This window comes from Dermacentor andersoni, chromosome 1 (genome assembly GCF_023375885.2).
Source record: "Dermacentor andersoni chromosome 1, qqDerAnde1_hic_scaffold, whole genome shotgun sequence".
Classification (NCBI taxonomy): Eukaryota; Metazoa; Arthropoda; class Arachnida; order Ixodida; family Ixodidae; genus Dermacentor; species Dermacentor andersoni.
The window spans coordinates 114136105-114161142 of record NC_092814.1 but is presented as its reverse complement, the minus strand read 5'-3'; the positions used below and the strand labels follow the sequence as shown (position 1 = coordinate 114161142).

Sequence of the window (25038 nt, the reverse complement as noted above, 5' to 3'; positions counted from 1 at the left end):
TCTACAAGCTTTCCGGTTTCTTACACCGGATCATTTCACCGCTCGTTGAAAAAAGCGGTGCTCATGTACGCAATTCAGGCGACTTTATTGAAGAGACATGGCACGTCGCGGTTTCATTTGATGTTAAGTCATTACTCACAAGTGTTCCAGTAAAACTGGCTGTAAAGGTTTGCGCCGCTGCCCTCGAAGCTGATGGGTCGCGGCCCGATAGGTCTCCGATTGACATTTCAGACCTGTGCCGTTTCCTTAGGTTCTGTTCGCAGAATGCATACTTCGTCTTCCAACAGAATTTTTACCTGCAAACGGATGCTACGGCTATGGGTGCATATATATTAGTTTCTGCTGTGAATATGGTCATGGAGGACGTCGAACGTCGGGCGTTTGCATCTTTTACCCCTTTTCCAAAGGTTTTCCTAGGATATGGGGATGATTGCTTCTGCATAATTCACAAGGATGCTCTCGCTGCCTTCACTGCTCGTCTTAACAGTCGAGCAAGAAGCATACGCTTGTCTACCATTTCTTGATGTTATTGTCAAGCGCGGTGACTCTGGCCTTTCTTTGAACGTCTTCAGGAAGCCCACACATACAGGCCGGTACCTGCATTTTAACTCGGTACAGCCGCTTTCACACAAAAGGTCTGTTCCTGCAACACTGTTCCAGCAAGCAAAAACTGTTTGCGCAAGACAGGAGGACTGCACGTGTCATATTGGGACCATGTGTGAAGATTTAAGAACCTGTGGCTACCTTCCGTCCTTTTTGTCCTCAGTAAGGAAAGAAGTGTCACTATCAGAAAGACAGCGTTCTACGTCGTTTCCGAAGAAGTGAGCTGCCATTCCATATGTCCCTGGAACAAGTCAGACCATTGCTCTTATCATGTGCAGGTACGACGTCAAAATTGCGCACGTGCCGACCCGCAAACTTTTTATTAAACATTTTCCACAGGAAAATTTTCCCAGTGTAATCTGCGTCATAATGTGCAAGAACTGTGATTACAAGTATATCGGCGAGACAGGTGATTTCAAGAAACGTGTGAAACAGCATGAGTATGACGTGAAGAAACGGCATGTGGCCTCGAGTGCCCTTGCTGAACATATGGAATCTACAGGCCACAATATTGACTGGGCAAGTGCACGTGTCCTGGCCAAGGAAAAGTCGCTTGCGTCACGCCACCATCTAGTATCCTTGCACAAACAGACCACGGCGCAAACGCTGAATAGGCAAGACGGAACACTTCCGATGGTGCACACTCGCTGGTTGCATCATGTACTGAAACGTACTTAAATACGTTGTATCTCTGTTATGGGTTTTATTGTATGGGGAGCCGAAACGTCATTAAATTTTCAGTTATCTTGGTCAGTACATCTTTTCGCGCTTATTCATGAAACTTCAAGGGCGATAACATCGTCACCGCGCGCCGCATGCTGTATGTGCGAGTGAAAGCGTAGGGGGAGGGTGGAGGGGGGATAGGTGAGCCGACGATGGTGTGCGCAAGGGAGAAAAGCGGGGGAAAAGTGCACCGCCTTTCGTTGCACGCGGTGCATCGGGGAGAGTAGAGGAGGGGGATGGGGAAGGACCTTAGGATTCTGTGATCTGTGAATCTGTGATTGTGCAACATGTTTATTTGCCTTCTTTGATGCACTATAGACAGTTACTTTTGTTTATATAGATAGATTTATTGGAGACTTATACATATATTTAAATATCTTGTTGCGAGCTTTTGTGTATACATGGAGTGAACTTTATTTCCAGTAACACTTTCTTCCCCTTTTTCAGGCAGTATCTTCTCGTATGTATATTCCATTCTATCTTCGCATTTCTAATGTATATTTTGCAGAAATGCTTTTTATAAGTTCTCTCTGTTGCGTCGATAATTTTGGTGCAATTACGCACAGTACATGACCGTTGACAGCTGCTCCTGCGCAATACGTTGGAACATAGGACAGCGTCATTGAGATTTTTCCCTGGCCATTGCATATGTACAAAAATGTGAAGAAGGTTCTTGAATTACAAAGTTTCATTAAAGTGTTTGTCCTCAACTTGTTCATTTCATGGCCTTCACGTTTTTCATATCAGCGGCATGCACTCCTTTGCTGGTTTTAAACTGATATAGTTCTAAAGCTCGTGTGATAGTTTCTTTTAAATAGACAAAAAAGGTGGAAGGATTGATATCAGTTATTTCTGGTACAATTTTTTGAAACATACGAATATATTCTTTTATGAAAAAAATACATATTTTACATGTCTTGACAATGCGTAGCACTCAAGAATTCGTTTGCAGCATCTTTGGCAATGGCAGTGCAGTTATCATTGATGTATTTGATCCCTATACAAATTCTATAAGGAGCTGGCCGAGTTGGAGTGTGAGCCCCCCCCCCCCCCCCCCCCCCCCCCCGAACGAAATTTCTGGCTATGCCACTGTGCTCTAGTCTAGTACTACTATATTGCTTTACAAAAGCAGATTGTTTTGTAGTAAAGCTCCTTTTACCTACTGCAGTTGAGTGTACTTCTACAGAAGCAAACTATTCTTGCTGTCTTTTTTTGTTTATTTCTTTCACTGCAGCTTTTCTACTACTCAGCACAAAGTTGCAGCTTTGTGTTAGTGGCAGCTACATCTTAAATGGGGCGAAGTGCAAAAGTGCTTGTGTATTATATGAGATTCTGGTGCATGTTAGAGAATACTATACTGCATTTTAAACATCAGGTGCAATGCTGTGGAGGCTAGAGAAACTTCTTGCAGTGGCTTCGACAGCCCTTAGAAATAGTTCGATGTTCTTGATCGCAGTTGTGCGAAACTGTTCTTGATACAGGCTCAGTACTAAATGAAGAAAGTGTTAAACCTTAGAAACAAACAAACTGTCGTATACGGCTATCCACTGCGTTGTTTTAGATCAATTTGTTTTTCATTGCGTTTCTTTTTGGAGTTTTTATTGGCAGGCCGTCGCACCACATGCACCTCACGTGGTGCGACGTGCACCACGTGAGGTGCACGTGCATGCTCGCGTGAGCTAACGCCGTTGGCGGGCAGCGAAGCATTGATGGTACCCGCGGAGTAATACATTTTCATCACGAAACTTCTTGCGTAGCTTCCACAGCATTGTACCTGATATTTATTTGAAATGGAGTATAGGTCATCAGAAATAGTCCAGAGCCCCCTCCAGTAAACTACAGCATCCTTCATAGCTAAACTGTGGCTTTGGGACTTTAAACCCCATCAATTAAGCCACTGCAGTTTAAGATGACGCTGAGGTGTTTACTATGGACATACAATTTAAAGGGACACTAAAGGCAAATATTAAGTCAAGCTAAAATGATAGATTAGTGTTTGAGAATTGCATGAATAATTGCATGAATACAAAACCAACCATCCATGAGGATGATGTTCCATTTAAAAGGCCTGATAATTGTTATTTTCTTGATTATGAAGGCTGTGTTGCTGGCAGGAGTGGTACGTCCATTATGTTTAATCTACTTTGCCATTCTTTACCGATTAGACTGCTTACAAATGCCCTGTGAAGGTTATCTTCTTGTACTAGTGTTTATTTTTTTCATAATATTTTTTACGTGTATTCAATGCTCAAATTTGTCATGCTTACTGCTTTAAGTTTTAATAACCAACTGCAACTGCATAAAAAGCCCAGTTTAAGGTAGTTTTGATGTGAAGGAGGTCATGGGTGTTTGAAATACGAGTGAAAGCATCATAAAAAGCTAGCAAATGTAGCTGTTTTTGATACCAAAACTTTAACAAATGTTGCCATTACTGCTCGCCACAAGTGACGCATGACCTAGAAGGCGCTGCTCTTTCGCATGATCTCCTATGTAAGGTGGTGCTGTGTCATAGTGACAACCAACAGGTGCACACGTTTGCTTAGGTGCTGTTCAAAGGCTGCTAACAAGAAAACTGTACGATGAACAGCCCTGTGGCTTTGCCAAAATTGCTTCAGTGGTATATAATGCTCATTTATGACAAATTGATTCAAAGTGAAATCACTGAGCATGTGCTGGTGGGCTAGTTGGTTATGCATGATTACAAAGACGGCGCCGAATAAAATAACACACGAAGAAGGCAGGCACGAGACAAGCACGTAGGCGCCTACGTGCTTGTCTCGTGTCTCCCTTCTTCGTGTGTTGTTTTATTCGGCGCCGTCTTTGTAATCAAAGTGAAAATTCGCACTCTAGAATTTTTAAAATGAATAATGTAATGCATATGTTTATGCTGATTTGTACTGGTATATAAGTCACAACAAAAGGTTCTTTGCATCCATTTTTATTATTTATTTATTATTATTTGTTTATCTTGTCAAACAGCCAGGGGTTCTGATCAAGGCATTGGCAGACTTGGAGAACACAGCCTCCTCTGATGCTGTTGTTCGAGAACGCATAGCCAGTCTCCCACCAGAGGTTTCAGATGCCTCCCTGCTAGAGAAAATTCAGGGTGAGTTGGCTCTCGAGTTTCTTCTATAAGGAAAACAGTAAAATTTGAAAGGTCACGGATGGCAAAGTGTCAATCTGGGACGAAACACACTTGAGGAATTCCACTGGTAGAAACAGAACAGTTTTCCTTTGCTCGGTTATTGAGAAGGCATGATCGCTCACGCGATCATGCCTTCTCAATAACCACGCTGAAATGGTCATGCCTCCATGACCATTTCAGATGTTTTATTGGTAGATTTAAGCTAAACCTGTTCTAGTATAACAATGAAACATGCAGTCTGAAATCAATTAAATCTAACAAATTAAGTTGAATAAGATTGCTCTGGCATTGCTAGTGAAATTTGCCGTGTGTTTTAGTAGTTTGCTCTAAAGAAGGGTCAGAAAGGTTCTTAATCTGTTCAATAAACAAGGATCAGAGAGGTTGTTGTTCATAACTTTAAACAAAATCTCGCCTCTGATAATAAGATTATGACAGTCTAGGTGGAAAGCCTTGAGTAACCTTTATAAGTGCAAATATTTCCTTTCTGCATTGAAGATCAGATTACCAGTGTTTTTGATTACTCCATGCCACTTGGTTCTCATGTGTAATGGAATTGTTGCCCAAGGTTGCTAATATGCTTTCAGTCCACAGTTACTATTTTCTTTCGTGCCTACAGTTTCTTTTCATTGATTGAAATCTCATTATGGCCAAGAAAAGTTCGTAGCTGATACAAACACTGACTTGGTCTAACTGAGCATGTGCTTCCGATGTGTCGTTATCATGTTGTCTGGCTGTGCCTTTATTTTCATATCCTCTCATACTCAAGCTGGGGTGCTATTCTAGACACCGTCAAATTCTGCCATACTATTGAATTTGCCATCTTCTCAGCTCTGATTGGCCTAAAGGGCTGCATAGCCTCTCTGATTCACTCAAAATGGCTCCATTGCAGAATTTTACAATAGGGCAGTATTTGACAGTGTCCAGTATAGAATCCATGAGCATGCTAAATGTTTTCATTTTTTATTACCCTAAATATTTACTGCATTTGCTTAATTTCTTGCTCTGTACCATGGATTTCAAATGGTCAAGCCTGTATACCAGCTGTTTCAACTAAATGTTGTCAAGAATTAAAAAATAATTTCTGGCTTTGCGCGAATGCCAATCACTGTATATGGATAAGCGTTGTTCATACTAGTCATGGGTATTTTTTTATGCTCCAACAGTGATTTAATTTTAGTTAACTAACTTCTAATTAACTTGCCTAATGCAAACTGAGCTTCAGATAGCCGCAGTGCCTTAATTTGCCATGCAGAAATAGCAGCAAAAGAAGTTAAAAAAAAAAGTTGTAGCGTCGCAATTTGTTACTGCTGCCAGGCTGACATGGGAAGCGCTCCTATTGGCTAATGCAGGTTTGAACTGCTGGCAGGTGTTCTGTGCGAATTTTTACAGTGACGAGCTGTGAATTTCTTTTTCCCAACAAAGCTTGGCCATTGCGGTAGGATGCATCATGTCAGTTTCGTTAGCAGTAAAAGCTTGATGTGGGCAAGTTGGTTTTGCATAATTTTGCGTACAATAGTCCAAAATAATAATAAGTCCAAAATGCAATATTGGAGAACTTACAATTCAAAATGGTGGAATGGTCGTATCAGAAAAAAAAAAAAAAGGAGAGGCAAGCTTATAGTCGGATACGACTTAAGTCTGCAGTGAAGCTCTGCCCACGCCTTCATAACTGCCAGCCACTGTTCCTCCACGAGGCTGCAAATAGGTCGTACTTCAAACTTTCCCCGTTACCTAAATTAGGCAGTAACCACAAAAATAAAGTCATAATCAGATATTTTATGTATTTTCACCCGTGTATTATAGTGGAATGGTGAAAGCCTAATTCTTTATTGAACTGAAATAAAACACCTGCAGCGCAAAAACCAGGCGTGCGCCACACATCTTCACAAGAAGCAAAAGCCACAATTTATCACAGTTCTGTACAAGGACGTCTCTCCTGCGGAAGCGTTTCTCACTGAGCACAATTATGCATCTGCCGTTCCTGCTTCACCGAGCTTGCCTTCATCCACTGCGCTGTCATCAGGTACGCCTCAGGCATGCCAGGCTACACCGATGACACTGGGCCAGTTGTTCAAAAGAAACAGCAGTGGGAATGCCCTCTGCAGTGGCGCTCCGCAAATCTTGCTGAATGTGTACATGAAGCTACAAAAAGAGCAACCGAATGTTGCAGTCACGCAGATGTGTGAGCGGGTGAGTTAACTAACCGGTATGAGCTTACGCGAAGTTCTTGATGTCAGGCACACTGCCAAAAACATGGAATAAAAACTATGGACGCCTCCACAGAAGCGGCCCAGAGGTGAAGGCTGTAAGAGGCGCCTACATACTTACGACAGCTTCACACTGACTGCATTAAGAAACTGCATTCATGACTTTTTTCTCAACCGTGCAGTAGATCGCTGCAGAATTAGCATCCGCGAGCCCAGATGATCTGCAGACCCTTCAGCCGTGGACTATCCATCGCCTCTTCCTGGACGTGGGCTTCAAGAGTGAGAAACGTGAAAGGAACTCCTTGCTCATCGACTGCGAAGACTTGTTGTGGTGCTCCACAAGTATCTTTACGAGATTGCTCGGTACAGAGAAGAAGGGTGTGAGATATTCTATCTTGATGAAGCTTGGGTCACTGCTGGCCACACAGTGAGTAAGGTCTAGGCTGATAAGACAGTCAAGTTGTGACGCGGCGTGTACTTGCATGGCTTAACAACAGGGCTCAAGCAGCCCTCGGGAAAAGGACAGCAGCTGATCATGACTCATGTTGTTAGTGAGGGTGGATCTGTTCATTGTTTACTGGATGTGTTTCTGGGAAAGAAAACAGGTGACTACAACGAGAAAATAAACGGCAACAGTTTCGAGACGTGGTTAAGTTCGGTCGTCGATAGGCTGCCACTGCAAAGCTTCATTGTCACAGACAATGCGTCCTACCACTCCAGGCAGGTGGAGGAAATCCCGTCGCTGTCATGGTGGAAGGCAGAGATCCAAGACTGGGTGGCCTCGAACGTGATCCCATCCCATGCCTCCATGACCAAGAAGCAGCTGCTGGACACTGTGGTTACCATTAAGACTAAATTTATCAAGTACCGGGTTGATGTGGCTGCTGAAAGTGCTGGCTTTGTTGTCCTCAGGCGAGGGAGCCACTTTGAGTTTATATCACTTTGAGTTTAACTCCGTAAAACTCATTTGGGCACAGATTAAGAATAGAGTGGCAGTGGCGAACACCACATTCAAGACCAAGTATGTGCACAACCTTCTCCTGGCTGAAGTGGAGAAAGTCGCACCAGAGAACTGGGCCAAGGCTGTGCAGTACGTGAAGGGCGTCGAAACACTTCTGGGAGATGCGTGGGTTTAGTGACAAGATGGAGGTGATCATCAACCTGGGAATTGGTAACAGCGTGTCTGAATCTGAGCTCTCTGGCATTGAGCCATTGCAGTGAGCTGGCATACTACACAATGACTGGCGCACGCTCCTCAGGTGTCCTCACCGCTACTGCTTGGCTGTGCCCACTGCCACGTCTCACCTCGACTACATGATGGCTGACGCATGCTCCTCAGGTGTCCTCACTGCTGCTTGACTTTGCCTGCTGCCACGTCTCATCTCGATTGCACGATGGCTGACAGACGCTTCAAAGCTGTCCTCCCTGCTGTCCTTTGTGCCCTCTGCCACATTTCATTTCGACTACACAGTGGTTGATGCATGCCTTCCAGAATGCTGTGACTCCTCCCGCATGCTCTCTTGTGCCTCTTGAGTGCAGTGTTTTATAGCCCTTTTGTATGAGGCTGCACCTTTGAACAATGGCTTTAGCCCTGTTGGCAGAGCTGTTGACACTGTTAATGTTAGATGTTGCACAACTCAAGGTTTCTGAACACACAAGTACATCAACCATCTCACAAGAGGAGTTGTCACATCACAAGAGATCAACTAGAAGATGTGGATCACATATTTTTAGTTAATCAAAGCAGTGCTCCACAGACATACTTATAGCTCGCATTGAATTAATGTAGACCAGGGTACAGTTCACTGCAGTCAAGTAGTGCATCCAGTTATGGCTGACAGTTTTTGCTGCCTAGAAGCTCTCGTATGTGCCACCACCCTCGACGCCCTCAATGGGTCATCGGTCCTAAAGTGACTGAAATGCACCTTGTGTGGTAAAGCCCATTGTGGCCCTTTTTCTTTACACAAGGAGGGTGGGCTCAAGTACTAGTTTTCGAAGCATTTCACTCCAGAGGAACCCCGCACTAGGTCAGGGGGATATCTTGCACCGATTGTATCGCTGGTGGTTGCCTGCCAGTATTGGGGATCGAACCCCATACTGCCTTTAGCTTGCCCTGGTTGAGACCCTGCACCTGCTAGTGTCAACATACTGGCAAGCTTAACAAGCACCTTCGCATACAGAAGGTCCTACTTCATCTCCTCCTCGACCTGCAAGGCACTATGAGACACGGCCATGAGGGCTCCACTGATGCCACCTCCTGAGGCTACTTGTGCATCCCGAACCGTGTTGGGGACTCCTGAAGGCATAAACTCATTTCACAATGTTGTCCAGAAAGTGTTGCCCACATTCGTCTCTGTAGATGCACATTGTGCCGTCAGTGGCACCCCTTCGGCCACTCTTCAGTGCTGTGAGTGATGCAACTGTTGGAGGGCACAGTGTGTCTCTATTCATTAATGTGCAGTGTTCTGTATTACTTGGTGAGATTAGGCTACTGCGATCATCTCTGGAACCAGATAGCTCCTTACTGAGGCACTCACAGTGTTCTTTCTGAAGACCTCAACTCAGCGTCCGTCATATTCAGAAGGCAGAGCCAGGTAGAACTATTGCCCACAAAACTGGTTCAGGGGATATGTCAAAAATAGTTTTTTCCTCTGTTTTTCAAAAATGCTTTATGAATGTCCATAAGTGTATGGCGTAATATAAAAATGGACCAGAAATTGTAGTGTATACTGTAAAGATATGCGAAAGGGTACATTACTCGTACTCGCATTGCTTGTCACTGAAATGTCCAAAACATGTTTTCACTTGAAAGACTACAAAGTGCTCAGTAGTTTGTGTTGTGAACCAGTCAGTGGGAAGGTCTGAACATGAGTGTTTATCAAATGTGAAGTGCGTTCTCCCATGTGTACAGTAGTACAGTACTACTGTACACATGGAACTGTACATATGGAAGACTACTGTACACTGTATTCTGTAAGAAAGCATTCCAAATGAATGTGAAGTGCTATAGGAGATGTATTGTCTATGGGCTTTATTTCACTAATGCATGTAAATGAACTTTTTGATCCATTCACGTCCCTTTCACATGTAAAAGTAGTTGAAAAGGTACATTACTCGTACTCAAGTTATTTGTATGCATCAGTGCATTTTGTATGGATCAGTGCAGTGCATCCACTATCGCCTCTCCACAGTCTGCCGCTTGGGCGATACTCAACCATAGTTCTCAGGCACGTTTTGTATCTCCGTGTGAACCCTCCCAATGGGCTGCAATGATAAATGATCAAGTTAACATCTGATAGAGGGAAAGAGATGTAAATATTTTACTGTATGTATATCTGTTGATGGGTGTATGTTGTCCTAGTCTAATGCATGCTCTTTTGTCACACTGAAGCCACTGTGTCTTGGGTCTCTTCATTTGAGCCCAACACTGCATATTGTTTGAATGGAAAAATAAACACAAGGTCCATCTACTAGTCCGTGTCTCAAAGATTTCTTGCCGCAACACAAAGTTAACACAAACGATGAAAAGTTGACCCAGCAACATTGCCTTGTGGTCTGCTGTATAATGTTACTGTGCACAAATTACTTTTGTTACAATATCTGATTAATTAACCCTTTGAGGGTCGAATTATTTTGAAAGAAACTTTCCCAGGTGGTCAAATTACTTTATTGCGGATCTTGAATGTAATAAATAGTAAAAATTACTTTATTGCGGATCTTGAATGTAATAAATAGTAAAAAAAAAATAGGAACAGTATTTTGGTGTCTGCATCACTCAGAACTGCAATATGTTCAGTAGTATTTCAGAGTGTGGTACTCCTTAAAACACGGTTCTACGCACAGCGCCTTATCGCAGTCTGCACACCTAAAATGCATGTATGTCCTCCTCTTGGAGTGACGAGTTGTGTTGGCGCACACATGACATCTCTGCGCGCGGCTGCCTTGGGCAGAGGTCTGAGGCACCTTCTCGCGTAAGCGCGTTGCCGCAGAGGGCGAGAATACCTCGTGCGCGGCGGTGATAAACAAACTAAGAGCAGCGCCAATCAAGATAGAAATCCAACTTCCACCGCCCCTGCGAGAGCCTGCCGACAAAGAGAAAAATCACGTTTCGCGCGCCTCCGTTGCGATCACGTGGCGGAACCGAAACCGCGAAAGCGCGTTGCCGCTGAGAGCGAGAATACCTCGCGAACGGCGGTGATAAGCTAAGAGCAGCGCCAATCAAGATAGAAATCAACTTCCACCGCCCCTGCAAGAGAGTGCCGACAAACAGAAAAATGACGTTTCGCACGCCTCCGTTGCGATCACGCGTCGAAACCGAAACCGCAAAAGGGGTGTTGCCACAGTCTGCGCGACATGCTCAAGCTAGAAATCAGTTCTGTTTATCTCCCCAAGAAGGTAGCGCAAATTTCAAACGCTTCTTGTAAGTCCTGAGAGGTGGCAGCACCTCCCAGTGAGCACGGATCGTCATTATGGCGCGAAATTTCAAACGGAGGTTCGAAACCGTACCCGTACGGCAAAGACCTTGCGGGACAGAAAACCGCCGCCGTACATGTACGGCGAAAACCTTCAAAGGGTTAAATATCACCTGTTTATACCATCCAAGTGCCCAGTGCAACTCAACCATGCACCTACCTTGGGCACAAGAACTTTGCAAATGTCTTATCACTTGCAGCTTGATTTTTGAATGTGCAACTCTACAGATATGTTTGCAGTACTCTGTTCATGTCATTTGCTAATCAAGAATGCTACGCGTTTGACATTTGCTGCTTCTATGAACGTCTGCACATACTGTTATGTGTGGTATGGTATGTGGTGTTTAACCTCCGGAAGCTGCAAATGGGCAATGAGACATGCAGTGCACAGCATCTTAGCTGTATAGCCAATTGCAGTAACGTCATGTGTGAGCTTAATATAAGGCAATATTTGGCTAGTGCATGAATGGGACATGCACTCAAGACATTTGAAACGAATTCTCCGCCATTTAACGTTCATGGTTACTGAAACCAATTGCTTGCTGTGTACTTCAAGAGTACATCACACATTTGACCTGTGGAATTAATTACACAGTTATTTGGATGTAATAATTGCACAATGCCCTCACATTGTCAAATACAGCTCATGACTTCTTGGTGACATTGTATAAGTGGTGAAAGCAATGCGTTGGTAATGAGGGACGGCTCAATGGAGGGCTCTGGAATAATTTCTACCACCTGGGGTTCTTTAACGTGCACTGACACCGCACAGTATACAGGTGCCTTGCGTTTTGCCTCCATCGAAACACGGCTGCTGCAGCTGGGATTGAACCTATCCTCGGGCTCAGTAGCTGAGTTAGCTCGCAACGGCAGCGTTCACCGTTGCACAGCACCAAGAAATCATGAAACCGAGCTCAAAATTATGTGCCTTTGGATAAAGCTTGACAATTGCGCTACCTGAAAAGGACGGCCACAACGCCAGTGGCCAGTTAGGAAAGCATGCCAGCAAGCCAACAGCTGTTCTTTAGTGGTCCTGACCAACCACGAAGGATTACAATGAAACATACATAGACTGACCTTAACAGTATAGATATTATGATGCGATGAATGCACGGGAACAACTGAATTTAGGTAGAGTTCTCAATCAATAGCACTTCTCGCTAAAAAAAATATATATATATAAATTTCTGAACGGCTGATACAACACGCACAATGAATTGTTTGTGGGCGGAAACTAAGGAACTGCAAGGACGTTAAAAATACTGTCTGCTTCACATCAACTTTTACTGTCAAGAAGGGTTTTTAGCTTGGCTTGTTGGTGCTTATTAACTTATGGAGAAACTGCTCGAGGATGGGACAAGAGAGGAAAGAAAATCGAGCGCAAACTTGACAGTATTGTCAAGTTTCACCTCAGTTGGCGGGGAAGTTTCATGAGTAATAAAACAGACTTGGCAGTGAAATGAACTGTACCGCAGACTTTTGAAGAGTGAAATGCTCAGACTCCACACATTTTGTCCATGTCTGCTGCACACCTCGTAGCTTCCACCGAGGAATAGACTCTTCAAGAACAGCAGACGCTCCGGAGGTATTAAGTACGACGCCATTTTGAAGATGTCGCATGATGACGACTTTTGCTTCTGTGATTGGCTAGCGGAGTAACACAACCCTGCACGTTCCGTGTGCCTTGGTGCCTTGGTTGCCAACTACTGCTTTTTAAGTTGTATCCTACTGTAGTTGTGTGTAGAATCCTCCCCCCCTTCGGTCACAAGGTGTCCACCCCTCAAAATTTTCTGGTGCCTGCATTCAAGTTATCATGCATTTGACAGTTGCTGAAGGAAATCTGTTATTTTAACTCCTGATAAGTACATTTCAGTGCCGTCTATGTAAAACTCGTCTATTTGAGGTCTTTTTATTCTAAAACCAACTTTTTGGGGAGAAATTGGTTTTTAACCTGATTTAATCTGTGGAAATGCATGTGCGTGGCTCACTAGTGGTTCTCACACAGACCGACAGGCGGCCGACCGTCTTTCTGCCCAAGTGGAGGAGGCCTGCTCACTGCTAGCCGAGTACAACAGCCGGTTGGCCCAGGAATTAGAAGACCGCAAGCAAGTCTCCCAGATGCTGGCTAGCTTCACCTTCCACCAGAGAGAGCTCATGGCACTTGCGGAGCAGAAACTCGAGGTTAGACCACATTTGGGACCATGGAAGTAAAGGGGGGGGGGAGCATCTGTGGGTTTTTGGCATTTGCTACATTCTGGTGAGACAAATTTGCATTGGCTCTCACATTAAAGTGCATGGCTTGTACACACACAGCTATACCCAAGGTTCCACATCTTTTTTCTTCACAATCCAGCATGTACAGACACGCGCACGCACACACACACACACACACACACACACACACACACACACACACACACACACACACACACACACACACACACACACACACACACACACACACACACACCCTCGATTTGGAATCCTGGATAACTTGTATTACATGTGTGCTCCTGGATTTTTACATGTATATTTAACCGGATAATTGGTGGGGCCAGTCTGCCACTTCCCGGTTAATTTGTATACTTCATTGTGGCTTCCGAGCTATGCAAAAGGAGTTTCCAATCTCGGAGGCTTCAACTAAATTAGGTTCTACGCAGATTTTTTTAAGAACAGATCTTGAAGGCCATGCTTTTCCAGCTTTGTGGGCCTTGTTTGTTCCTGTCAGTTGGTGAACGTTGTGCAACTGCTGCGTTTGTCTGTGCCTGCGCATTTTTCATTGTGAATTGTTTAACTGTAGTGTGCTCAGAAGGTGCTGAAGTACAAGAGTTGCTACAAGGAAAGGTTTGTTTGATTGAAGAGGCCTGCAAGTCAACGGTGTAACAATGCTGTGTAACGTCGTCAAGAACAAGCAGAAAATACTCGACGTGTACAGCAAAACTCATTCTGCAAAGCGTACACTCCTACATGCTCCTACATATGCTGACGTTGAAGCTGCCTTGATTGCTTGACTGCAGAAAGCAAATGCAGCCTACCTCCCGGTCAACTCGACAATTTTTCAAGGTAAAGCTAACCAGCTGGCGCTGCAACTTGGCCATAAGGAGTTTAAATGCAGCAATGGATGGTTCTGTTGTTTCAAGGATTGCAACAATTTAACGTTCGTTACTGTTTGTGGTGAGAGTGGCAGTGCTGGCCAGTGTTCTCAACGGCTGGAAGCAGCGCAGCTTGACTCCATTACTTGCCAAGTACGACACAGCAGATGTGTACAGTTTTGATGAGGCTGCTCTATTTTACAATATGCTGCCTATGAAGACGTTCGCTGTGAAGGAGGCAGAGAAGAGGTGGCAACAGAACAAAGACAGAATCACTGTTTTGTTAGGTGCGAACATGTGCAGTGAGCACAAACTGCTGGTGCTTGTTGTTAGCAAGACGGAGAAGCCTCGTTTTAAAAATACATGACTGCCGCCCAAAGATTACCTAATTTACAAGAGCAATAAGAAAGCTTGGATGGCAGTGGCAACTTTCGAAGAATATGTGCGGCACCTTGACCGCAAGTTTGCGGCTGCAGGGTGTAATGTTCTGTTCGTCGTTGATGATTGCCCAGCGCACGGCGGCATTCAGAACCTGCGGGCAATCAAGCTGATATTTCTGCCTGTTAACACGACATCACTATCACAGCTGATGGATCAAGGTGTTATACTTCACACGAGGAAGACATATCGCTACAATTTGTAGAAACGAATCCTCCTTTGCTACGATAATGGCAAGGAGTAGGCCATTTACCTCCTCGGTGCAATATGCCTCATTGTTCATGTTGGAGGCAAGCGGAGGCCACGGTTATTCAACGGTGTTTTGAGCACGCCGGATTTGTGAAGGAAGTTCCAACCACCACCACCTCTGCTGACTGTGCTGTCGCCTGCCCGTTTGATGAGGTAGGGGAGACTCTTTGTGTTTGATATGAGGCCTTACACACAGAGGATGGAGAGTGCAGTTCAATCGGCTTCTCCAGTTATTTGAATATTGAGAGCACAGTTCCTACATGCTACACTGATCTTGATGGCAAGATTGCTGCAAGAACAACTGACTCGGCCACCAACGCTGAAGATGGCGATGACGAGCCTGCCCGAGCACCCCCTTTGGCGGAAGGGATCAATGCACTGAGTGTTGTGCACAGCTTCGTTGAATACAATGGCGGCGAGGCTGAGGTTTTGTGCCTGGTTGACTGGCTTGAAAACATGACCTTTAGTGCAGCAAATTATCGAAAGCATCAGTCTCGCATCGAGGAATTCTTTTTCAAGTAGGTGGACATACAACAATAAAGGTGTGGCACCCATGTATCACGTTTTCTGGCTGATTTTTTAGCTTTCGTGTAATTTCGGATAATTGGGAATCCTACTTCATTGGGATATTTCTCTTGGTCACGAGGCCTTCCAATTAATGAGGCTTAGTGTGTGTGCGTGCGTGCGTGTGTGTTGTGTGTGTGCGTGCGTGTGCGCGCATATATATGAACGAGAAGAAAGGGTGTTAACCGAGGGGCTCGATTTTTATTAATCATATGAGAAGCCAACAAGGACACTAAGAACAACACAGGTGAGATTACTTGTACTTACTAAGTGAAATAAAGAAATTATAAATTGATGGAATTGAAAGTCGATGAAAAAAAGTTGTTTTTTCATCCACTTTCAATTCCATTAATTTATAATTTCTTTATTTCAATTAGTAAGTACAAGTAATCTACCCTGTGTTGTCCTTGGTGTTCTTGTTTGTTGGCTTCTGATGATATGATTAATAAAATCCATGCTGATTGTTTTCTTGGACCTTCACGGAATTGTCCACAAGGAATTTGTACCTTCTGGACACAAACCATCAAGAGCAAGTTTTACTGTGAGGTCTTGAAGCGCTTGAGCATTCGGTGCGAGCATCCGAAGAAATGGAAGAACAATAACTTCTTTTCAACCACAACAGCGTGCCGCCCACTGACACATCACTCATTCGACAGTTCCCGACTTCCAAACATATCACAGAGCTTCTGTAGCCACTCTATTCATCTGACCTTGCCACCTGCGACTTTTCCTGTTCCTGAAAATGAAAATGAGGTTGAAAGGGCATCAGTTTAGCACAGCTGAAGAGATCTAGTTGGAATCGCAGGAAGTCCTCAATGCACTCGCACCTGAAGACTTCCACAAATGCACGGAATCGTGGGAGAAACGCTAGGATCGGTGTACAGTCGCCGACCGTTTATTCGGACCTCACAGGGACTGTGGAAATGTCCGAATAAACAGGTGTCCGAAAAAGCAGATTAAGAAAAAAAACAAGGAAATCCTTTATTTCCACCCACTTATTCGGGCTCGGCAGTAGGCTTGAAGAAATCGTGAATGTGCTGTTGCACGCTGTTCCGTTTACGCGTAATCGGATAAGCCTGAATCTCGGAGAGGGTCGTACTGTCACCATAGGCGGCTGAAAGCACAGTCACTGCTTGTACACGCTCCGCATGCGACAGCAGCATAGCACATGGTGCGTCATCTTCCGACTTGTAGTCATCGACCGGCAACGCAGCAGAAACCTGACGAATGATCTTGCCGTCGTCGAGTTCTGCGCATGTCAGTACAGCAGTGTTGGCACCTGTGAAACTGTCAAATGAGACGGTGTCTGGAATTGCAATGCAACCACTGCGCAGGTCTCGGCAGAACATTTTCGGCATCAGTATGGAGCACATCGGAAGGCGACAAACCCTAGGCCTCCCGGCACCCGCTTGCCGGCATTCCCCAGCGCAGTCTGCGCGGACACTGTTGGCGCCATTAGACACTGGATGCTATGTTTCCGTATGCCGTGTTGCATCAGCACAATCTCGACATAGCACACAAAGCAAACATCACCACGGCGTCACGCCGACACTAGTCGCACAAACAAAAAACATGGCCTACTCGCAGCGTCGTACACGAAGAAACAAATCAGCTGCTGGATTGTCTTGACATGGCTTACTAAGCTGAGACTGGAACTGCTGTAGCTACGAACCAGGCAGAAACGATGATGATGATGAGCGGGGATTTGCAGTAGCGCCACTTCGTGGGGCAGCAAGGTTCAAAACAAAAATGGCGTTCAGCAAGCCGAACCATGCATTGGTCAGAGTCGGTGCATGGTGCTCTCGATTGAGTTGGCTCAAGGAGTGTCCGAAAAATCAGACGAGAGGTTGCAAGGTGTCCAAACTTTCAGCAGTTGTTATACATTATGCTCTATGGGTAGAAGGGCGGTGCCGCAAAGCAGACTGAATAATCAAGCATGTCCGAATTTTCGGAGTCCGAAAAATCAGTCGGCGACTGTATACCATATAAATGTCCTGCTTTGGGTCGTGTCATTCACTCTGAAAGCTTCCTGTAACATATAATGGATTTCTGCCAAAATTTGGTTGTTTGAAACGAAACTTGAAGCAAACTTATTGCTCCCTAATGTCCATTGCACTCGTTCAAAATAAATGCACCAAATCAATAGAACACACAGTTGTAAAATCACGCTCGGCAAAATAACACTGTCTCTTAGTTGCATGGCTGTCAGCACACTGATACACAAGGCGTACTGCTCGCCACATCTAGCTGCGGGAAGGCGTACTACACCCAGTTCGTGTGGCATATTTAAAACAAACTTTTAGTTAGCACCTCTTAAACCATTGTTATATGCATGACATCGTGCAAAGTGTGGCGCAATCCACCTGAGCGACATTGTTCATACAGTGAACACACAGTCACTAGAACATGGAAGAGCATAGGGCACAGCAGACATAGAGTCAAAAGTGCGAAATGCAGCTTATGGAGTTGTGTACATCAATATATACGAAATGTGTAACAGTTACATTGCTGCATATCTTATGTTGAAAAAAAACTATATATATATATAATTTTCATTTGCCCTAGTGCTCTTAAAGTGCAAGAAGTAACAAAGCTGTCCAGAGAGTCTCTGTTTTTGTGCATTTCCTCTGGCACAGCTTGTTGCTGAGACACGAAGTCCCACATCTTTCCAAGGCATCCTACAGCCTCAGCTAGAATTACAGGCTTTGAATCTGCCTCTGGCATTGCATCTTCCTCATCGCACTGTTCTTTTGGATGAACGCTGGAAACAATTTCAATATCTGATAGTTCAGCACAGGTAACGAGCTCACTGTCACATGGCACATAGCTGCCGCAGAAGGTGTGATTTGGGGGCGGTGGGCATCGGCTACTCCAGCACTGCAGAGTGCAAAACTTTGTTTAACTGATTTCAAAAATGATCCTGGGGCCACAGATCAAGTTCGTTCAACTGAAAAATGCCGTGTAGGTCACGTATCCCGGGAGTCTGGGTCTGCCGTGCGTCTCTTGCAACACGATCATATCTGGTTTCTGGTCGAGCCCATCTATGTGAAGTTGTAACTTGGCCACCTTGGTGCGGATGCCCCTGCAATTCCACTGGTAAATGATTGTTGTTTCCCCCCCACGAATTTGCTTTTTACTGTTTGGCGTCTGTGTCATCTTCCTTTGACGTTTTGATGTGACCGCGCCTGTACGCGATCGATTCCTTTACTTTATTGGCGCGTTCTTTCTTTAGCGCTGCGAACTTGCTCTTCACGGTTATTGTTGCTGTCTTCGCCGCCAGTCGTTCGTGCTTGACTGACAGGGTCTTTATTTGACCTTCGAAGGCCTCTAGCCTGGCATTCATATTGCCGAGCTTCTCATTGATTTGATTGATGGCTGCGAGTATCGCTGCCAGTTTGCCCCCTTGCGGCAGTTGCTGTTGTTGATATGACGTCTGCGGTACCGCTGCTGCCGTCTCGCAGTCAACGGTGGTTTCTGCGTCCATCGCTTCTTGAAGATTCAATGCTTGTTGCATGGGCTGTGCCTCTCCTCTCCGCTCTAGGCGGGGCGAGGGGGTCTCTCCGCGGCACCTTGCGTTTCTCGTTGGCGTCCTCGGGCGCCGTGCTCGTTTTGGTTATTTTAGTCGCTGAGCTGCCGCTAACTAGCGCATCTATTTTACTCATGAGTGCTCTGATCTGCATGTTCTGTACCTGAATCTAGGCGTTTTGCCTTTCGATTATTAGTCTTTTAAGTTCTGTACATTCGTCGCACTCTTGACGTGTTGTGGCATTTTGGTTAGAGGAGGGAGGTGGGGTAGGGTTGAGGGGTGGGAACTCTCTGTCGTTCCCTAGAGTGACGGAAGACCTGTTGGTCCAGCCCACCTTTTTCTCGGCGAGTATCCCTCGTTGGTTGGACTCTGCCCGGGTTCTCGATCTGGTCCGGGACCTCGAACGGGATCCCCGGCGTCTTCCGCTCGAGCTTCGACTGCCTCCTTTCTCCACCATCTCGCAGCGGCGGCCGCCCTTGGAGCCAACCAATGGCTTCTGGTCGGCCCCGTTTGGGCCGCTCCGGGAACGGGATCTCGATCGTCAGCGGCTTTGGTGGCCGCCCTTGTGGGCCGGCGTTCTTGAACGGCTCTGCGAAAGAGGTGCTGCGTTGGGGTCACCCTGCAGGACCTCTTTCCTCTTGGTTGCTGTCGTCGTTGGCCCGGCGCCGCACCACGTACGGCATCTTAAATTTTGCCTTACAGGCCCGGTCGGCGGTGAGATGCTTGCCGCCGCGCAGGCCGCGCTTGGGCACACACGCATGCTCTTTGTCCGGGTTGGCGATGCCGCACTCCCGGCAGATGCGATTTTGGGGATTGGGGCACACGTTCATTCGGTGTCCGACGCGGCCACACTGGTAGCAGACGTCGATCTGCTTGCGGTGCAGTGAACATTCAACGAGCAGGTTCCCGTAACGCACGTAGTTGGGAACTTTGGGTCCCTCGAAGGCGATCACCACGGACCTGGTATTGCCAATCCGTTTCGTCTGCAACGCCGTCGGGTTGTGCTTGTGCACCATTTGGTCTTGAATTTCTTGGGCGGTGTCCTCTAGCGGGATGCCCCGTATCACTCCTTTGACTGTTCTGTCAGGCGCCGATTCGTAAGCGCTCACCTCATGGAACGTCCCTCGAATGTCTATGTGTTTCACCATGGCGTACTTGTCGGTGTACACTCTCTTCGAGGTACTCATGACGATTATGTTCTGCTGATGGTGTGGACAAATATCTTCTCTTGCTGCAATTGCATCGACTTGGGCCGCCCCAGTAATGACTCGGCTGATTTCGACCCGGGCCACATCGCTCACATGAAGCCCGCTGCGTGGCCGCATTACACTCTTCACGTCTTTGCGTGGGAGGTCTGGCATTCTTGCGCCCTTGAGCAGCTTGCCCTTGTTTACTCGCTTCATCCTGTGACGGAGGCTCTCGCCGGTGGTGTCATCAAGGTCATCACCACGTGTGTTGCTGATGTCAGCCACGGCTTCGGCGCCATCTTGGCTTGCGTGGCTGCTTTGCTTCAACTTCTCGCCGGCAGTTTTCCACCCCTGGACTCTCGTGACCTGATCCGGCGAAATTTCTTCGCCATCGACCTCAATTCTCATAGCGGTCAACATATTGGGTCAGTGTCCGGTTGCCAAATTAGCGATTGGTCGGTAATTGGCTGCGGCTTGATGCGGCCTGTGAGTAGGCCTATCGCTTCCCTCGGCTGAAGCCAAGGCCGGTGGGCGCTCCTCGTGGGTCACAAAGTCAGCTCTAATTACCGAAGAAATGGACCCCTACCTCGGAATTGGGTACCCGGTGGTCGACGTAGGTTCATACATCTGATCGATGCACTTTCATGAAGATCCGAGTTGAATAATTGGCGCAATTAGTGAAAATTCAGAGAGCTGACGTGGAACACGTTCATTCAGCAATGCAGTGGCTCATCTGCAAGTAGCAAACAATTCCACATCGATGTGATGTCGCAGGATGTCCGAACAGTCCACTTCACTGACCAGCAGTAGCTGCAGTGCAAATCCACCGCTCTGCTTTGGCTCGGATTCTCCATGGCCGTGTCCTTGCTTTCTGTGGAAACAAAAATTCAGTGCCCTTCCAATCTGTGAAGAAGGATGTCCAGCGAAGCTGTGTATGTCGTTAATGGCGAAGTGTACCTCTGCCGCAGGTCGGCCCGGCATTGCACTATCTTCGGGATCTGCATACGTATGGGGAGTGCTTAACGCCTGCTTCACCTCCGCCACGGGTCGGCCCGGTATTGCACTATCTTCAGGATTGGCGCATGTATGGGGAGTGCTTAACGCCTGCCTCACCTCTGCTGCGGGTCAGCCCGGCATTGCACTGTCTTCAGGATCGGCCCATGTATGGGGAGTGCTTAACGCCTGCTTCACTTCCGCCGCGTCCTGCCGCGGTTACTGAGTGGCTATGGCATTGGGTTGCTAAGCATGAGGTCGCAGGATGAAATCCCAGCCACAGTGGCTGCATTTTGATGGGGGCGAAATGCGAAAACACCCATGTACTTAGATTTTGGTGCACGTTAAAAGAACCACAGGTGGTCCGAATTTCCTGAGTCTCCCACTACGGCATGCCTCGTAATCAGATTGTAGTTATGGCACGTAAAACCCCATAATTTAATTTAAACCTCCGCCGCAGGTTGGCCCGGTATTGCACTGTCTTCGAGATCGGCCCATGTATGGGGAGTGCTTCACGCCTGCGTCACCTCTGCCGCAGGTCGGCCCGACATTGCACTATCTTCAGGATCGGCCCACGTATGGGGAGTGCTGAATGCCTGCTTCATCTCCGCCACGGGTCGGCCCAGCATTACACTATCTTCGGGATCGGCCCACATATGGGTAGTTTTGTGTCTACACACGCACACAATCCTCCGAGAACCATTGGCATAATTTTATCTTGTGTAGGTTTTATGCACTTTAGAGTGACTGTTTTTAGGCCCCTTTACAGCCATGTAACATCTACCCTTCATTATTCATAGCTCCACTGCGAACTCATTAGCACCGGCCTGGTGCTCTTCGGCCACACTTGGCCCTTGCGCCAAAAAACACCACATTCATCGTAATCCTCGGAGAATGAGTCCTTAAGGGGACACTAAAGGTTACCAGAAAGTCAAGTTAAAGTGATAAAGCAATGCTCTAGAATGTCTAAGGCGTCAATATAATCACGATCAGAGCTTTAGTAACCGAGAAATTGAGGTAAACGCATGACACAATTTGAGACCCCCCAACGACATTTCGGTACTAGCCCGATGACGAAAGCACTCCTCATCATAATTTATGTCACTAGTACTCAACTACTCGTATCAAAAAGATAATGTCATTAGATTATAAGACGGAAGAAAATGCTACTTGTATACTTCTATTTGATTCTAAGAAAAAATAACATTTTGACGTTACCCTTGTGGGCGTTCCACTCTGCGTGCGGCTAGGGCTGAAGGCGAGCTCCGGATCTAGTCCCACGCAGTCGCTTCGTGGTACTCCCAACCCGTAGCGCTGGAATCGCGGCTACGCCGGGTTCGAACGAATAAGGCAACCAGCGGCGTCAACGGTAATAACGTTTATTGCTATTAGCAATAATGAACACTCGCAGAGGGACGTCCTCTCAGTAATAGTAGTAAATTGGCTTGCCTCGTTGCCTGGGTGGGTCAGACAAACGAGATCACTCACGGGTTGCGGCAGGTGCTTTCGTCCAGGCGGCAGGTGTCCGGCGTCCCAAGAGAGAGAGTCTCTCCCGGTGGCGCGCTTTTATGCCTTTTTACCTTTTCGCGAGGGGAAGTCCTCCTCGCCCGCCGGATAGGTTTCCCTTTCCCGTGAGCCGCGTGGGGGGAGAGGGGTACGCACGTCACAAGAGTGACGGAGAAAGGGAGGGCGCGTAGTGCCTCTCTCCCTTGTCTACGCTGGCTCAACCCGTCCGCCACGTGCAAACGGGACGACGCGAGTACGCGGGAGGAAATGGGGGTGGGTGTTTCCCACACCCTTTAATAGTATGGGTGATCGAAAGGTTTTGTTTTCGCTCGACTCTGCACGCTCGACTTTGCGCCACGCGCGCTTTGGAGTTTCAGTTGTTTCTTTATCGCGTCGCGCTGCAGTTGTCCTGCTGGCTCGCGAAACTTCCATTTGGAACAAGCAGCGAGAATGCCACGTCCATGTGATGTCGTGGTATGCGTGAACGCTCCACGGAACTTGGCCAAGGGCAGTTGCAGCAGCGAATCCAACGTTACTTATCACTGTGTGCGAACGAGTGAACCTCTCCGTTCGAAGTGGTTAAGTGCCATACCCCTGCCACAGCGCGCTGGCAAAGCGCCGAAAAATCACGTAGTGCGCTCGCTGCACTTTCGTCCAGAGGATTACGAGTTCAACACCGACTTACTGAAGTCGCGTGAAGTGCCTTTCAGAGCAGGCCGTCGTCGTAGTAGTACGCAACGACGCCGGCAGCGCGAGCTCTCAACAGCAGGTCACGTTCATCAGTGCTTAAATCGCTGGACTCGAGCCCAGCATCACGAGCTAATGTGTCGTTGTCAGGGCCATCCATTGCAACGAGCGTCAAAGTTGGCGTCATAAAATAAAGAACCAGCTTATTGTCGTGCACTTTCCTTTCTGCTAGCCACCATAGTTCCGCTTTCGCGCTGCTGTCGGCTCTGTCTTGGCTCTGTTTCTGGCCGCGCGTTTGCGTTTTGTGCAGGAAAGCCGTAGCGCCGTCTGTGGGAGCCGTTTTACTCACCGACGGCGCAACGTCACTATGAGACCATGACGTCAATACTCCTCGATCGGAGGGCGGGTGATTTGAACTGCGCTAGAGGTACGCGGACGCTTCAGAATGCATTTTCGCTTAAAATAAGTCTCTTCTTCGCACGAAACAAGCGTTTTGAGGTTTCTGGGATGGTATTTCAACAGTCCACATTGACTTAATATTACCCTTTAGTGTCCCTTTAACAGCCCCACTGTAATTTGCTGTAAAATTGGTTACGTCTTTGTGTTCCTAATTAATTAATTGATGAATTAATGACACCAACAAATGTGGGAGCTGCGGCATGAGCACGTTTGCGCGGTAGCCCCGAGGGGTGCCAACGAATCAGCTGTGGAAGATGATGACGCTGGAGCCAATCGTGGTGATGATAGTTTTGCGTTAACACATGGACACAATACAGGGGAAATAGCCCTTAACAGCTTCACTTTAAAACCATACCGCCATCTGTCGGGCGCCATTTTACTCACTGACAGCAGCCAAGGATGGTGATGGCATATGCAACGTTACCACTCCCTAGTTAGGTGGTGGAAGATTTGAATTCCAGTTAAGGTATTCGGACCCTTCAGATGCAATTTTCTCGTAAACTAAGTCTTTTGTTGGCACAAAACGCGCATTTCAAGGTTTCTTAAATATTATTTAAACAGTCCGTGTCGACTTAGTATTTGCTGTTAGTGTCCGTTTAAACTTCAGATCAGTAGCATCGTCTTGCTTACATGCTTTTATTCCAGTCTTTTTGTATTTTTCCTTGCTCACTTCAAGCGCCATGAACGCACAAACTCCTGTTGCAAGTTGAAATGGTAAAAGCAGCTTTATACCACAATATACACACAGGGAAAGTCATTCAATTACATAATATAGATACTAGTACTGTAATTTTAATTTCAAATGCTTCATTTATGAGCGTAAAGTCGGCTCTGTTATATTTATTGATGATTTCAGGTCAAATTGAGACCATCTGGTGCATAGATGTACATTTGCCACTGCACCAGAAATGCGTTGCACTGTGCCAAATCAGTGTTTTGCCTGTGCCAAGATGTGCATGAAAAGGTCAAATGGCCGTTCCACCACTGCCCATGTGGCGCAGATATCTTGTGACACATTTAGATCAGTTATGGTCCCTCCGACATGTTGTTTCCGCAATGTGGACAAATTCAGTATGTAAAAATATAAAGTAAAACAACAGTGTAATTTGTGGCACCTTTCGAGTCCATATCTCCATACAATTTATAAACTGAGGAATTGTATCAAGTTGGACACAGCTTTCTCGATA

At 46.4% G+C, this 25038-nt stretch overlaps 1 protein-coding gene across 1 annotated transcript in view; it reads left to right on the top strand.

Annotated features, from left to right (window-relative positions):
* The window catches only part of LOC126545702 (regulation of nuclear pre-mRNA domain-containing protein 1B), a 64110-nt gene that overhangs the window by 26625 nt on the left and 12447 nt on the right, over positions 1-25038 (top strand). Inside the window, exons 5-6 of the mRNA XM_050193656.3 lie at positions 4306-4432; positions 13156-13331. Coding sequence (XP_050049613.1) covers positions 4306-4432; positions 13156-13331 — 303 coding nt within the window. The remainder of the gene's footprint in view (positions 1-4305; positions 4433-13155; positions 13332-25038) is intronic.